The sequence below is a fragment of the Hemitrygon akajei genome, chromosome 2, assembly GCF_048418815.1.
Source record: "Hemitrygon akajei chromosome 2, sHemAka1.3, whole genome shotgun sequence".
NCBI lineage: Eukaryota > Metazoa > Chordata > Chondrichthyes > Myliobatiformes > Dasyatidae > Hemitrygon > Hemitrygon akajei.
Genome location: NC_133125.1, coordinates 129,891,540 through 129,906,975, shown reverse-complemented (window position 1 = coordinate 129,906,975; position 15,436 = coordinate 129,891,540). Strand labels below are relative to the sequence as shown.

Here is a 15,436-nt window from a genome sequence, read left to right as displayed (position 1 = left end):
CTGGTTTTGTTTTGTGTGGCTGTATTTTACTGATACCTTACATGTGCTCTGTGTTTTGCGTCTTGTCGTCGGAGTAAAGCTGTCTTGTTTGGCTGTATTCTTGGGGATTCATGTATGGTTGAATGACTATTAAACGCGAATTAATTGATTTGTGTTATTACTGTCTCCCTTTTAAAAAATTTGACCTCTTTGTGCATCTGCACAGTGTTTGAATAATATCAACTTTGTCAGTAAGTGGAGATGATGAATGGTGAACAAGAGGGGTAAATTTACATGTACAATGTACAGAGGTAAATTGTACAAGGCAATGGTGAGGTCAAATTTGGAGTATTGTGTACCAGCTCTGGTCACCGAATTATAGGAAAGATGTCAACAAAATAGAGAGAGTACAGAGGGAGATTTACTAGAATGTTACCTGGGTTTCAGCACCTAAAGAGAAAGGTTGAACAAGTTAGGTCTTTATTCTTTGGAGCGTAGAAGATTGAGGGGGGACTTGATAGAGGTATTTAAAATTATGAGGGGGATAGATAGAGTTGATGTGGATAGGCTTTTTCCATTGAGAGTAGGGGAGATTCAAACAAGAGGACATGAGTTGAGAGTTAGGGGGCAAAAGTTTAAGGGTAACATGAGGGGGAACTTCTTTACTCAGAGTGGTAGCTGTGTGGAATGAACTTCCAGTAGAAGTGGTAGAGGCAGGTATGATATTGTCATTTTTAAAAAAAATTGGATAGATTGATGGACATGAAAGGAATGGAGGGTTATGGGCTGAGTGCAGGTCGGTGGGACTAGGTGAGAGTAAGCGTTCGGCACGGACTAGCAGAGCCGAGATGGCCTGCTTCCGTGCTGTAATTGTTATATGCATAGTTCTATGGTTATATGGTCCCAAAGGACCAAAAAGTGTTTAAGCAGGGCTCTGGATTCAACCCACACAAAATACTGGACAAACGCAGCAGGTCAGGCAACATCTATGCAGAGGACAAAACAGTTCATGTTTCAGTCTGAGACCCTTCATCAGGTCTGGAATGGAAGGGAAAGGAAGTCTGAATAAGAAGTTAGGAAGGTTGGGAAGAAGTAAAGGCTGGCATTTGAAGACGGGTGAGAGGGGAAGGTGGGTTGGGGGGGATGAAGGGAGGTAATAGGTAGGAAAGGACTGAAGAAGAAATCTCATGGGAGAGGACTGAACCATGCGAGAGAGGAAAGGAGGAGGGGCATCAAAGGGTGGTTTTGCAGGCAGGTGAGGAGAAGAGATCAGGTAAGAGGGGAGCCAGAAAGGAGAATGGAATAAGAGAGGAGGAAGTGAGAAATTACCATAAATTAGAGAAAGCTATGCTTATGCCATCAGGTTGGAGGCTACACAGACCTGAATATTATTATGTTGTTGCTCCAACCTGAGAGGATGAGCAGCATGTTAGAATAGAATTGTGAAGCAGAATTAAATTGGTTCCTTGTTCTGAGAGGTGTCCATTTGCAAGAGGAGTCATGAAATAATGAAGGATGTGGAGCAAATTTAATTAAAGGAATTAAAGGCAGCATCTTTTTGTATTGCTGGGATTCTCAGCAAGTCACTTTAATTAACAAAAAATGTGTATTTCAACAGGGTTGTGTGATTTATGTGAGGTAAAGATGGCAGTGAAGAAAGCTGCTTTGAAGAACATTGATAAGTAAAATGTAAAAATCCACAGATGCTGAAAGTCAGAAATAAAGCCCGAAAATGATGGAAGTTCAGGACAGAATAAATGAGTTAACTTTTCACATCAGAGACACTTGTTGGTAACTGGGGAAACAAAACCAGTTAGATTGGTTGTGGAGAAGATGAGGATTGGAGTGGAGAAGACTTGAATGAGAGAGGGAAGGAGAAAGATCCTATGGATTAAATTTCTAACTCTCGACCAGATGACCTCTCCACTGCAATCCGCACCACCTGTGCGATGAGAAATATGTAGCCTTTAATCATATATTCCCCACATATGATATTCAGTGACCCGGGTTTAATCTAGACCTCTGGTGCTATCTGTGTGGAGTTTGCATGTTCTACAAGTGACTGCGTGAGTTCCCTCTGGCTACTCTTCTTTCCTCCCACATCCCAAATACATGCAGGTTAATTGGCCACTGTAAATTGTTCCTTGTGTAAGGTGTGTGGTAGAATCTGGGAGAAGTTGAAGGGAAAGGGGAGGAGAGGGACATGTGGAAATTGGCTCTGCTGTGTGAGGAAAACATGGTTGCCCTATCAGTATAAACTCAGCCGAATGAAAGAGACTCCTACCTCATCATGAAAGGATAGTAATATTCTTCCTTCACCATTCTACCCAGGACCTGGCAAAGTGGAAGAATCGTCGTAAAAGTTATACCTCCGACCTACAAAGACGGAAGGAAGAGAGAGAAGAGATTGAGAAAATGACATCTGCAGAGAGTGTCAAACCAACAAAGACGTACAGGAAAATGAGGGAAGAAAGGTAATCCAGAACCTCTCTCATGGCTGCCTCCTGTTGATATCCATGTCAATATTCAGATTCTGCAGTTATCTCACTGCCATTTTGTCTTCTGGGAGGTGCTTGTTGGTAGACTTCATTAGTTAATCCAGTGAGGAAGGGGAACGAGAAGCATGCAAGCATATGTTTCTATATCTGGCTGAAAGTGCAGCCATGAGACTCATGATGATTGATATTTAGTTAACATACTAAATAGTATTTGCTTTAAATTCTATTTGAAATAGAAAATGGGCCTTTTTTAAAGTAGTGTTTAATATGTTCTCAGTATTTTCTGTTCTACAGATGGGTTGTTATGTGTCTTGTCGATGATTAGTTTGCAATCAATCTATTAATTAGGGCATTGCATGTAGTCTAACTTGTAAAAGGGCAGTCACAATTGTTAGTAGTTATGCTGAGCCTATAATCAGACAGTGATGTGATGTTTAAATATTGTAGAAGACTCCTTAGTTAAGTCACTACCCTGCTTCATTCAATGTTCCTGATGACTCCATTTAATAAGGAGCATGGTCCTTCCCCTTCAACTCTCAGAAGCAGAAGGCTTTGTAGCTGGACTTGATTTATACTTGTATTTATAAACCAAATGCATTGAAGCTATTTGATGGTAGGCTTACAGTTGGAAGGTTCTGTAACCTACTTGGAAAGCATGTTTTAAATTTTTGTACTGGTCTGTGTGTGTTTAGCCAAAAAATGCAACTCTGGTGAATGATCATTGCACGTTTTTGTGTGCAATAAAATAGAAGAGATTTATTTAGCATTTCTCTGTGAGTTTCTTTTCTGCTTGACAGTTAAGCCATTGAACAGTTGGGCTCAGTTTTCACCCGCACTAACCACATTGACTATGTGGTATTTAGGGGCAACAGTCAAAGTTTGGAATAATTAGTAGTTCTAGGATGTAAAAGGAATGCATTAGTATATGTTTTTAAAAAAATCAAGGTCTCCAAGCAATATGTAATGTTTCCAGCAATGAAAAGTCATCATTTAGATTTTAAATTGAGGTTGAGATCCGGAATTGTCTGTAGGGAAGATCCGGAATTGTCTGGGAGAGTGGCAGGTTGGGTAATGTTATGATAATGACTGTGAGCCTTTTGCAGGACTTTGAGAAGATTGCTGCTTTTGTTTCAAGTACTTGCATCAAAAATGGAGCTGAAGCCTGGATAACGTAGATGCAGATATCTTAGAGGCGTATAAAGCTGAAGAATTAGAAATATTCTAACTTGGAGGAAGATGGGGGTGGGGTGGGGAGCTATCTATTTATATTGCTAGCAATTCTAGTCAGGATCTACAACCTGCTGAAGTTACAGGAGTAAAATTAGTTACTGCATATTTTTTTTCTAGCAAGAATCAGTTGGGACAGTTTTTATTTAGAAAAATGCTTGAGGAATGTTTGATTCTCCTCACAGTAAAAGACAGGTTTTGAAAAGAAAATTATACATTAAGCGGTTGAAGTTTTATCAACTAACAGGCTAATTGTGACCTTGGTAAAATGTCATTGAAGTGATGGAAAATAGTCAAGTGAAATCTGGAATGTTTCATCAGTACTAAAAATATTTTGCTTAATAAAGCCTAAAGCTTAACAGATGCAAGGGAAATGTGTGGTCACATTTTTCTTCCCCCAGAATTAGGTTTTTATTTCTTGTGAGAGCATTAAGTTATGCTTTGAATTCAAAATGTGTAAAAAGTTGGGGGAGTTGATCAAATGATGTGGAATAATTAAGACCAACAGCAAATGTAGTTTGTTTTGTGTTCTAGTTAGTCTCGTGGGGCTGAGGGTTGAAATATGACACTAATTATCTTGAAGCAACTGGCTTTGCAGTCTGCAAGAATTTTTCTTCAGCACACCACTGTATACAAGTTACAACCCAACTAAATACTTTTACAGACCCCACCTACTTATCATGTCAGCTTCTCAATTATTCTAATGAGTGTTTTTGCTCTTTTCATTTTTTCCCCCCTCCACCCTCCCACACAGGGAGCTCAGGGAGCAAGAATCATTCAGTGGTAACCAAAGTGACTACAGAAAGCTGAACTCGTCTGATGAGGAAGTGTTTGAAGAGGATAAGCCTCAGCGGCGTTTTTTTGAAAGAAGCCACACTGTGGCAACTGAAAACCCTTTCACCTTCCAGAAACCCGAGCCTATATCCTCAGTACCTTCACTCCACGCTCCAGCGAGACGGGCAGCAACAGAATTGAAAACTACAGTCAACAGCATGTTGGAAGAGCAAAGCTCTCTCCCCTTGGATACCCACCAATCAATGGATTATAAAGTCAACCAGCCTCGGGTTTCAAGTTCTCTGCCCAGGAATTATCAGAAACCCAACGTGTCAAGAATTACTCCTGTGGTTGCCCCGAGACCCTATGGTACACAATCTAAACGACTCTCCTCGCTCACAAGGTCTTACCCCGTAAGTCATTCTATATGAATCCATTATCTTTATTTACTGTCTTTTTGGGTTGCAATTGGTTTCATTAAGAGTATTGCTTTGGTATCAGTTTTCCCTCGGGTACATTGATGGTTTCAAGTTGCAAGGCTGTTCAGTTTTATCAATAATAAACCACCACCTTTTAATCTGCTACTTAACAACCATGTAGATTACTCTTGGCCTTCTGGTTTGCTTCAACAGAGAAATTTTGATCAAGCTGTATCCCTTATGTTTACCTCTGCAGTTTTGGCCGAGACTCAGAAATGTTCAATTTTGGATGTAAGAGTGGTAAAGGGGAATTCAGAGTATTTAGAAAGTATTAAAAGATCAAACTAATTCATCCAATTTTGATATTAGTATCTGTGGTGATATGAGGTAGATTTTTTTTTTTGGTAGTGACATTGTACCTGAACCAATCCGTTTCATTTAAAATGAGGGTAGATGATGCCAGTAAACATTCCGTTCTAAAAATACTCGTGAAAGGAATGGATGAGCGAATGTTTTAATGCATTGATCCTTAAAAAATGCTGCTTTTTTTCCCACCCTTTGCTGTTTTGTTGCTGACATCACCTTCTACTTGCTGTGATGACATATTTCTGCACAACAAAGAGGGTCGCAGTAACCTTACTACTTTAGTTTCCCTGTAACCTGTTCCCTTCATATTCCCGTTAACTTCATCCCAGGACCTACCACTCAAATACACACCAGGAGCCCTTCTCCTGAATGTGTTAATCCACAAGTGCTCACTCCTCCCTAAAACAAGATCTGCCCTTGACGGAGACACAAGAGATTCTGTGGACGCTGGAGGAATGTGGCAGGTCAGGCAGCATCTATGGAGGGAGAAGTAAACACTGAGCACTTATCAGAGCGTTAACACCTGGTTAACATCCGGATGAAAGGTCTCAACCAGAAATCTAGTCTGTTTATTTCCCTGCAACTTTTCAACTGGGAATTAACTACACCACTTCACTCCACAACATCAAGCCTTCAATTTCTTAAGCGCTGCGCTGTCACACAGGAGTATTTCTGAGTAAAAAAATTTTCGGACATCAAGCAAAACATTTAAAAACACAGCCCAAGGTTGCAGCAAAGGCATCTTTTTAAATGTGCCATCATATTTTCAAAGGCATTGTTGCTTAGGCTCAATTCTAATTGTCCTTTCTTTGCCTTCTGTCAGTGTATCATTTTATTTTAATGGACATGTCAAGCTAAGGAATGTGAGTACTGGTTTAATCCCCCTCATTCATGGTTTTTAACTATTGTATTATCACATCTATGAATGCAACAAGATTATAGACAGGTGAACACCTAAAACCTTGCCAGTGGAGGATGGGGCTGAGGGTTGTTTCTTTTCTATCAGATAAAATGTTGAAAAGTAGCAAACCGAGTGCTGTAATCGTGAACCACCACATCTTGCTGTGCTTGTTGAACTAAATGATCTGTCTGCTTTGACCTATTTTCTTCCTCAGTGCTGACTGGAGTTCAGTCAGGATTTAACTCTGCACATTGCATATCAGCTGACTGAAGGTTGTGGATTGAGGCCTGGAAATTGGATTAGTATTAGTGGGCTGAAGAGCCTGCTTTTGAACACTGTCTTCTGTTCTCTCTTGAAAATAAAGGTTCAAAGGTCCATTTTATGGTTGAAGTATGCATGCATAATACAACTCTGATAATTCTCTACTCCAGACAGCCATTAAATACAAAAAGAGCATGAAAGAAAAGACATCATTTCCACCTCCAACTGGCACAAAAAAGAAAAGAAAATTCGCAGACCCCAAAACTCCCCCCTCGCCTGCAGCAGAAAACAGCCACTAAAACACAATCAAAAGTCCTCCACACATAACAACCCCCGCTCCCTCACTCGCAGAAAAGAATAGGGACAGTAGCACCAAATCCCCTATCCCCCCGCGCGCTCTCTCTCTCTCTCTCGCTCTCACTCTCCCCCTTCTCCCCCTCCCCCCTCCCCTCCCCCTCCCCTCCCCCTCCCCTCCCCCTCCCCTCCCCCTCCCCCCCTCCCCCCCCTCCCCCTCTCCCCCTCTCCCCCTCTCCCCCTCTCCCCCTCTCCCCCTCTCCCCCTCTCCCCCTCTCCCCCTCTCCCCCTCCCCCCCTCCCCCCTCTCCCCCTCCCCCTCCCTCTCTCTCTCTCTCTCCTCCTCCTCCCCCCCCCCCCCGCTGATCGACCCCTTGAAAGAAAAAACCGAAAAACTGCAGGAAACCAATATAAAAAAACAGTCCAATAATCACATAAATCTTCCGCAAAGAGTGACCGCTGGGCCGAAGGCTGCCCATCTGGGGCTGGGTATGCAGAACTGGGTCCATACACCAACCCAGTTCTGAACTCGTCGATCCTGCTGCTAACCGTCTCTCGCTGAGCTATCTCTGACACCCTGCGTGGTTACCTTAATGCTTCGAGATGGAGACATTAATTACCGTGCGCCTCATCTTTGGTCTTTCCACGAGTCAGCTTGTGTTCTCAGACCTCTTCATTCCCACCCACCCCGTCTCTGCTCTCTGGACACAGATCCTTTGATCGAGATTCAAACTACGGCACCGGCTCCAACAATTTCCACAACACAAGACAAGAAGAACAAGCAAAAAGGCATAGACAGGGTGAAATAATTGGAAACTTTTGCCATCTGGAAGATGATGCCCATGGAATTGTTGTCTGCTGGCGCCACCTTGACTGAAATTTTTTTAAAAAAAGGTGAATTCAGCTTGCTCAGCACAGCTTCTCTTTGTCCACACCTGGCTAGCTAACTCTCCACATATGGCAGGTGTCCAGTGAGAGACCTGAATGGCGAGGAGGCCTTGAAAGCTGTTGTAGCTGAGTGTAGAAACTGGTGTCCATACCTGTAACACTTGAGAAGGGCAGGGAAAGTAGTGGGGAAATGGGATTGCCCTGTGATCCAGTATGGGGTTTAAGAATGAAATGAGTTCCTCCTCTGCCAAATGAATGGAATTGTGACTCTCCATCTCCTACTGTTAATGTTGGAATACTTCTGAACAATTTTCAAAAATCTTAAAACTCTCAAGGTTACTGCGAATCATTTAAAATAAATAGAAAAAGTTGATTAAAATCCATAAAGAGACCCTTAAACAAGTATGAAGTATTGTACCTTTCTCCCCCCAGTGGTCTCTTGGTTGGTGGTCCCCATTGAAATGGGGATTGCACTCCTGCTCTGGGTTTGACCAGCCAGTGGGGATGCAGATGCTCTGGCGTTCTGACAAGGAATTCTAACACGCACGGTCTCCTTCACTGTTTGCGTTGTACAGTCCAATGATGGAGCTTTCTGGTAGATAGAACACAGGACAGTACAATATTGGAGAAGGCCCTTTGGCCCCCAGTGTTTGTGGCAACCCTGCAGCAAATCTAAACTAATACAAGCTGCCTGCATGTGTTCCATAATTTTCTGTTCCCTACCTGTTCATGTAACTTTCGAAATGTTTCTTAAGTATTGCTTTTGTATCTGCTTCTGTCACTTCTCCTGGCAGGACATTTGAGGCACCCACCATTCTGTGTAAAAAGAAAATTTACTTCATATATCTTTTAAACTTTCACTCTTTCGCCATAAGCATATGTTCTTTAGACATTACTACGTTGGGGGTAAAATATTTATTTGCCCTATTTTGCCCTCTCATAATTTTGTAACCTTCAATCAGGTCACATCCCTTAAACTCTGGTGCTCCACAATTAGTAGTCCAAGTTTGCTGAAACCCTCCTTTATAGCTAACACATGCCAATTCAGGCAACATACTGGTCTACCTCTCCAAAGCCTCCAAATCCTTCCTGTATTTTGGTGACCAGAACTGTACACACTACTCTAAATGTAGCCTGATAAAAGTTTTATCCAGTGAAGCACAACTTTAGCATTCGATACCCCGATGAAGGCAAACGTGCTGTATGCTTCCTTTACCACCCTGTCCCCCATTAGGGAGTAATGGTCTAGTACCCCAATATCTTTCTGTACATCATTGCCACTGAAAGGCCCCCCAGTTACCTTAAACTTTCCTCTGCATTTGACATGCCACATTGCATCATCTTGCATTTGTCCAGCATATGCATTTCTCTGCCTGCAGTTCCAGCTGATACTTATCTTCCTGTATCATTTCACAATCTTTCTCCCTCTCCACAAATCCATCAACTTCCTGGCCTTGAACTCCAGTCAGTTTCCTTTGAAAGGATTCCACGTGTCAAATGTGGATTTACCCCAGCCACTCCCGATCTTCTTTCACTAGACCTTGCCTGATGTGATTAATCTTCCACAGCTTTCAACTAAGAACTAGTCTTATCCTTGTCCACAGAATTATGGGTCATTGCTCCCCCACTGAAACTCCATCTCTCATTGGGCTTTGTGTGAGGCAGTTCCCCCAGTGATTGAAATAGCGATAGTCCAAGCTTCAATGAGAAATTGCAGCCCAGCTAGTGGCCGTTAGGTTCGGTAACACCGCACACTCTCTCCAGTGTTGTTGGGGGCCACTTTTTATCCTACCAATGTGCTTTTCCTTGTCCTTCAGCCCTGTGTCTCACCTGGGATGGTACTCCTGCTGTCTTCTGTCTCCACAAGAAAGAAGTCCAAGCAGGGGCAACAGTATTTCCAGCCCTTGGCCAGATTTTGGCCAAAGACAGGCTTCTCCCTGTGGTAATGCAGAATTGCCCTGGAGAGAATGTGAATATTGTGCCCGAGTTGGGAACAATGATGCCACCAGCTCATTTCTTCTCACTGGTGACTGAGTGCCTTTCTCAAATTGAATATTCATAAGTGAACTGGGGACTCAGCTATACTGTTTATCCTGAAGTCAAATAGCTTTTCTTTATCTTGCTGAAGAAAGCAGGGATCTGAACTACATGATCAATCTTTACCATACCATCAACACCACTGCTTAGCTGCTGCCCACTGCTCAATCCTTCACAGGGAAGTTTCGTGAAGCCTTGTCCAGTTTCCCATGAGGGTGGTTACTTTCATTTCAAACTCCTGCCCGGTCCTGGCCAAGCTTACTTGCCAGGCCAGATGGACTGCTAGGTAAATCTGTGCTGTTGCTTTAGGCTTTAGTCTAGGATCATCTTCATGCCAGGAGGCTTGGAGTATTCCTCCGCAGAGGATCGTGTGGGAAAAATGTCGGCACTCCTGCATCCTCTGCATGCCAGTCAAATCTGTTACAACAAGGAACAAGTTAACTTCAGAGGTGACCTCTATTCCTAAAACCTGAAGAGATTGCACGTGTATTTTGTATGTATATGACGAGAGTATGTGTAGGCATTGAGTTAAAAGGATGCGTGCTCCTCGAGGGAGAGGTCTCAAATAGATGCAGAAATATCAAAACAAGGAAGAGTCTGTTCTAAAAAACAGTGGGAAAAATATCTGGTTGGCGGCAGTTACAATATTTGTTGCAAATTGAATTTTTGCTATGCTCAGATTTCATGCACAACCTAGGATAGGATGACAGTGTTTTCTCTTGTGAGCTGAATAATTCAGTTTTTTAAAAAAGGGGATCTGAGTGTGTCTCCTTTTAAAAACACAGGAACAATTTCCTGCTTTCTTGTCTGCAACAAATTTTTGCTGGTGAGGACTACTTCTCTCTCTGGGAGACACCAGCTTTGGTAATGACTCTATTAGTTTCTCTTAAGATATAGTGGTGAGATTTGCCCTACATTCCATGCATGGATTAAAAATAGAACCTGTAGAGGAGCCAGCATCCAATCTTGAAAAGTCATTATATTTGTAGCCTTTTCTCAAAGACGATTGTTTGTGAGGTCTGTGCAAATGCCCTCTTCAGGGCTTTGTACCCCATAAACCTGGAGTAGAGATTGCAAATGCACACGATAGAATAAAAGCTAATTAGACTCTTCTGCCATGCATGGGTAATAGCTTGGATTTTGATGTATGCCTTTGGCTGGTTCCATAGTTGGCATGTGTCCTATAAAGATGTCTTTGTGTGACAGTTCTCTCCTGTTCAAGGAATTGCTGATCATTGTTTTTATTTTAATTTTGCACTGAATTCATCCCATAGGAAGTCAGATGGGTGTTATTTTTTGACGAGTTTGGGTAAGAGCAGATGTTCCCAATCTACGGTCTATAGACCCCTCGGTTAAGGGTCCATGGCATTAAAAAAGGGTTGGAAACCTCTCGGTTAGAGAGAGGGAGAGATAAAATAGCAAGGATTGCTTTTCCTAGTTGTTTTTCATAGGAGATTGGCTTGTCATAAATTGTATATGTGGATCATAAACATGAGATTCTGCAGATGGTGGAAATCCAGAACAATGTACCCGAAAGGCTGCAAGAACTCAGCAGGTCAAGTAGCATCTATGGAGGGAATAAACGGTGAAAAATTTGGCCCAAGAACCTTCAGAAGAGTCTTCATGGTGATGAGGGTCCCTGCCTGAAATGTTGATAGATGCAGCCTAACCTGTTGAGTTCACCAATCAACTTCCAAACTTTTTACTCCCTCTCCCACCCAGTTTCATGTATCACCTTGCAGTTCCTCCTCCCCTTCCCCCACTTTCTTAGCTGTGACACCTCATCTTTCTTTGCCCAGTCCTGTTGAAGGATCTCAGCCCAAAACGTCAACTGCACCCTTTCCCATAGATGCTGCCTGGCCTGCTGAGTTCCTCCGGCATTTTGTGTGTGTGTTGCCTGGATTTCCGGCGTCAGATTTCCCCTTGTTTGCGAGTCCCTCTAGTATTTGTTGTGTGTAGCTACCTCTGTGTGGATGTTGGGTGTCGAGGCTTGTAAAGCTCCCCCTAACATTGAAGAGCTTTAGCTATATTGGAGTATAGACTTGTATTCTTGTTCTGAAATTCAGATTCAATGCTTTGGCGATTGTGAGTTATTAGTTTATAAACGGATTACAACTCTCATTAGCCGTAGCATTGTGGCAGAATCTGAAGACAGGTTTTTCTTCCACTGTGTATTGTCATATGTGATCATCGGGCATATTCATGAAGAAATGAAGCCCAGTGGATGCCACAGATGTGTGATGGAGGAGAGGAGGGGCAAGCTCATTAACTCCATGGTTCAATGTGATCAGAGTAACACCAGATGCTTTACCGATATACTATGTGATGTACTATACTAATGCACTGTATGGTTCCGTGATCTTCCAGTTCCCAACCCAGGTTTTCAATTTGTACATCGTCAGTAAAACCAAATCTATTATAGTTATAAACTCAGGAGATTCTGCAGATGCTGAAAATCCAGAGCAACGCACACAAAATGTTGAAGGAACTCAGCCAGTCAGGCAGCATCTGTGGAAAGTCAACATTTCAAGCTGAGACACTTTATCAGGACATATGATGAAGGGTCTCAACCTAAAACGTTGACTGTTTAATCTTTACACGCTGCCTGACCTGCTGAGTTCCTTCAGCATTTTCTGCATGTTGCTCTGTTATGGCATGTTAGTTGCGAAACGCTTGTTAAAATAGTGATTTGTTTCCCTTTACAGCAGAGAGATGAGCCAGCGAAATATAACGGAGATGTCAACGGTTCAAAAAGTTTCCAGGAAACCTCAGGCCTCCCCTCCAAGCGGGAAGCAGCAGAGACGAATGAAAGCACTGGGCCGTCAAAATATAAGGCAGAGGGAGCCATGTGGTTCAACCCTTCCTTGAAAACTGAGGAAGAGAGGTCTGTGGAGGTGACAGTTGCCTCAAAGCCAGAAAATGATCTGTTCTCGCAGAGCAATTTTCCCTCTAAAACAGGAAATGGGACATTTGCCAGGCAAAATTATTCCTCAAAACTGGAGAATGACGACCAATCACAGGGCAGTTCTGTAATGAGTAGTAATGAGGAGGAGGAGGAGGAGGAAGAAGAGGAAGAAGTAAGGACTCCATCTCTCAGAGAGAACAACTTTCTCCATGAGTCCAAGCCTGACACAGCTTCCAGCACTACATCAATGAATTCTTTTACAAAAGCTAAAAGCCTGCCCACTGAAATGGTTACCACAGCAGCCATGCAACAGGTAGGTTTGGAAAGTAGGTTACTGTGCATGTTTGAGGTCTGTCTGGTAATGTGATCGTCTCCCTTCACTGCTTGTACAAGGACACGCTTTGAAGAAAACTCTTTGACTAATTTACCACAGTGCGATATCGAAATACAAAGGCAGATCAGACAACCAAATTTCTAAAAAAGCACGACAAAACCAGTTTTGTCTAACTGTGTGAGTGTATTCATAGACAGCTTTTATTTCCACTCACTGTCTGTAACAGGGAAAATAGCAACCAGAAACTAGGCTTTGTCTTGTGGGAATAGTAATTTTTTTTGTGTGTGTGTGCCTTCGAAGTGTTTCATCCTGTACAAAGGCTTCTCAGAGATTCAGGTCTGACTACGGATGTTTATGGCTGTTAAGGAAAAAAATTAACGTGACTGATTTATGGGATTGCTTTTCCAGGAAGCATTAACGATGACTAGTGTCCAGGTATGAAATGTTAAACAATTTTTACTATTTTTGTAGAGACCATATAGTGAAACACGCATAGTTATTAATCAGAAACCTAACAGTAATCAAGACTTTGGATTCATGACTGATTGGAGCACGACCGGTGTGACTGTCAAATCCATTCAAAAAGGTAACTATTATTAAAAGATTTTCTTAGTAGGCTTTGATATTATTTTAACGCTGGAATCCAGTGTATCTGGGTTTCACATCACTTGTTAGTATCAGTCCTGCTGGTACTTAATTGATGGCCATGAATGATTGATGATGTGATGGTCAGGAGGTCATTCTCCCATGTAACATGGAATTTAACAATGGAATAGAGGCAAACAAAATTACACCTGTATTTTGACACAGAAAATCTTAACAAAGGATATTGATTTAAAGAATGTAATGTTTTCTTGGTAGTCAGTGTACTTGCGCATGGCCTGTTTAATTGTGATTCTCTAGAAGTGATGAATTTCTATCCACCATATGCAGTTTTTAATACTTGTATCCATTTCTCTAAATACAGAATTATTTGCTGTTACGTTTTTAGTTGACTGCATGTTATATGCTATATTCTGTGGCAGCTAAATTGCAATGCTGGAGTAGTAAGGTCATGTGGGGAAATTGAGCTGTTGGTTAATACCTCCCTATATTGTTCTCTTTTGTCACTTGAAATAAATCCTGAATAGATTAATCTGGTTAATTAATGAAGGGCTTGTGTATGATAATCTATTGGAACAAATGAAGACCAGAAAATGGGATTATCACCTGAGCATTATGTCTCTTCTGTGGAGCTGTGCACAAAATGAAAGTAATTTAAGTGGGCCAGTCTTCTCATTCTAATGAGAGATCACTGGCAGCATCCTATATAGTGTAACAGAAAGGATATTGAGTCCTCAAAGGATGTTATTAGGCATAACTATCTAAATACTGTTAGTACTCAAAAGCAGCCTGTGCTTGAAACTTAAACTGATTTATTCATGAGGTTCTTTTCTGAGGTGTCATGAAGAGATAGAAAATATGTTTCTCTTTTGATGATTCAAGTTTATCAAGCATGTGGCATGCCAAATATTGGCCTGGGGGAGCAAATACTGCCGGTCTAGATTGCAAAGTAACTTCAGCAATTAGTCGTAGAGAAATACAGCATAGAAACAGGCCCTTTGGCCCATCTAGTCCACGTTAAAATCATTCTACTGCTTACTCCCATCGACCTGCACTGGGACCGTAGCTCTAAATGCCCCTACCATCTATGGACCCGTCCAAACTTTTGAATGTTGAAATTGAGTTGGCATGCACCACTTGTGCCGATAGCTGGTTCCACACTCTCACAGTCCTCTAAGTGAAGAAATTTCCCTTCATGTCCCCCTTGAGCTATTTTCACCTTTCACCCTCAGCCCTTGACCTCTGGTTGTAGTCCCACCCAACCTCAGTAGAAAAAGCCTGCTGTCGTTGACCCAGCTATACCCCTCATTATTGTGCAACATTTAGCGTTAAATACTAAGAATTAAAATTGGTGCAGATGAAGCTAGAGTTTTTCTACTGTCTTTATGCACTACAAGGTAATAGAACAGACCCTTGGGGGCCGTTTTGCCTGATGAACCAAAGTGGAGTCCAATGCCTTGTACACTCTGCCCCTTAAAACACTGCATCATTTCTCTGCTTCAAGTGGTTGTCTATTTTGCTTAAAATGCTGTAGTTTCTGATTTAATTGCTGTTTACCCTAGCAACTCATTCCCACAAAACTTCTGCTATTAACTCCTTATGCTTTAAGTGGCCTTTTTAAGGAGATGGTTACTTGCTGGCGTATCTCCCAACAAGAAGAAGAAATCTTCCTCCACTGCACTATTAGGCCTGTACAAGGACTGGAAGCAAGCACCTTGTAGCTTTTTTGGCTCCTAAGGAAACAGCTCTGCCATCCCAAATGTCCCCTCATTACCTAAAGGCTGTCTTCTTGGATGCTGCTGGTTTGTAGGCTCTGTATGACATTCATAACCTTTGAACAACAGGGCATCCGCTACTGCACAAGGAACTCTAACCACAGTCTATCTTTTCATTATTTCTTCAGCCCTAATGTCTTTACTTTATTAAAGTGCACATAGTTCCATGATACATA

The 15,436-nt window shown here is 42.1% G+C and overlaps 1 protein-coding gene across 7 annotated transcripts in view; it reads left to right on the top strand.

Annotated features, from left to right (window-relative positions):
• Nucleotides 1–15,436, top strand: part of lmo7a (LIM domain 7a) — a 229,427-nt gene that overhangs the window by 171,187 nt on the left and 42,804 nt on the right. For all 7 annotated transcript variants that reach the window (XM_073027921.1, XM_073027910.1, XM_073027904.1 and 4 more), the window contains 4 exons: nt 2,311–2,453; nt 4,459–4,891; nt 12,349–12,861; nt 13,354–13,468. In XM_073027921.1, coding sequence (XP_072884022.1) covers nt 2,311–2,453; nt 4,459–4,891; nt 12,349–12,861; nt 13,354–13,468 — 1,204 coding nt within the window. The remainder of the gene's footprint in view (nt 1–2,310; nt 2,454–4,458; nt 4,892–12,348; nt 12,862–13,353; nt 13,469–15,436) is intronic.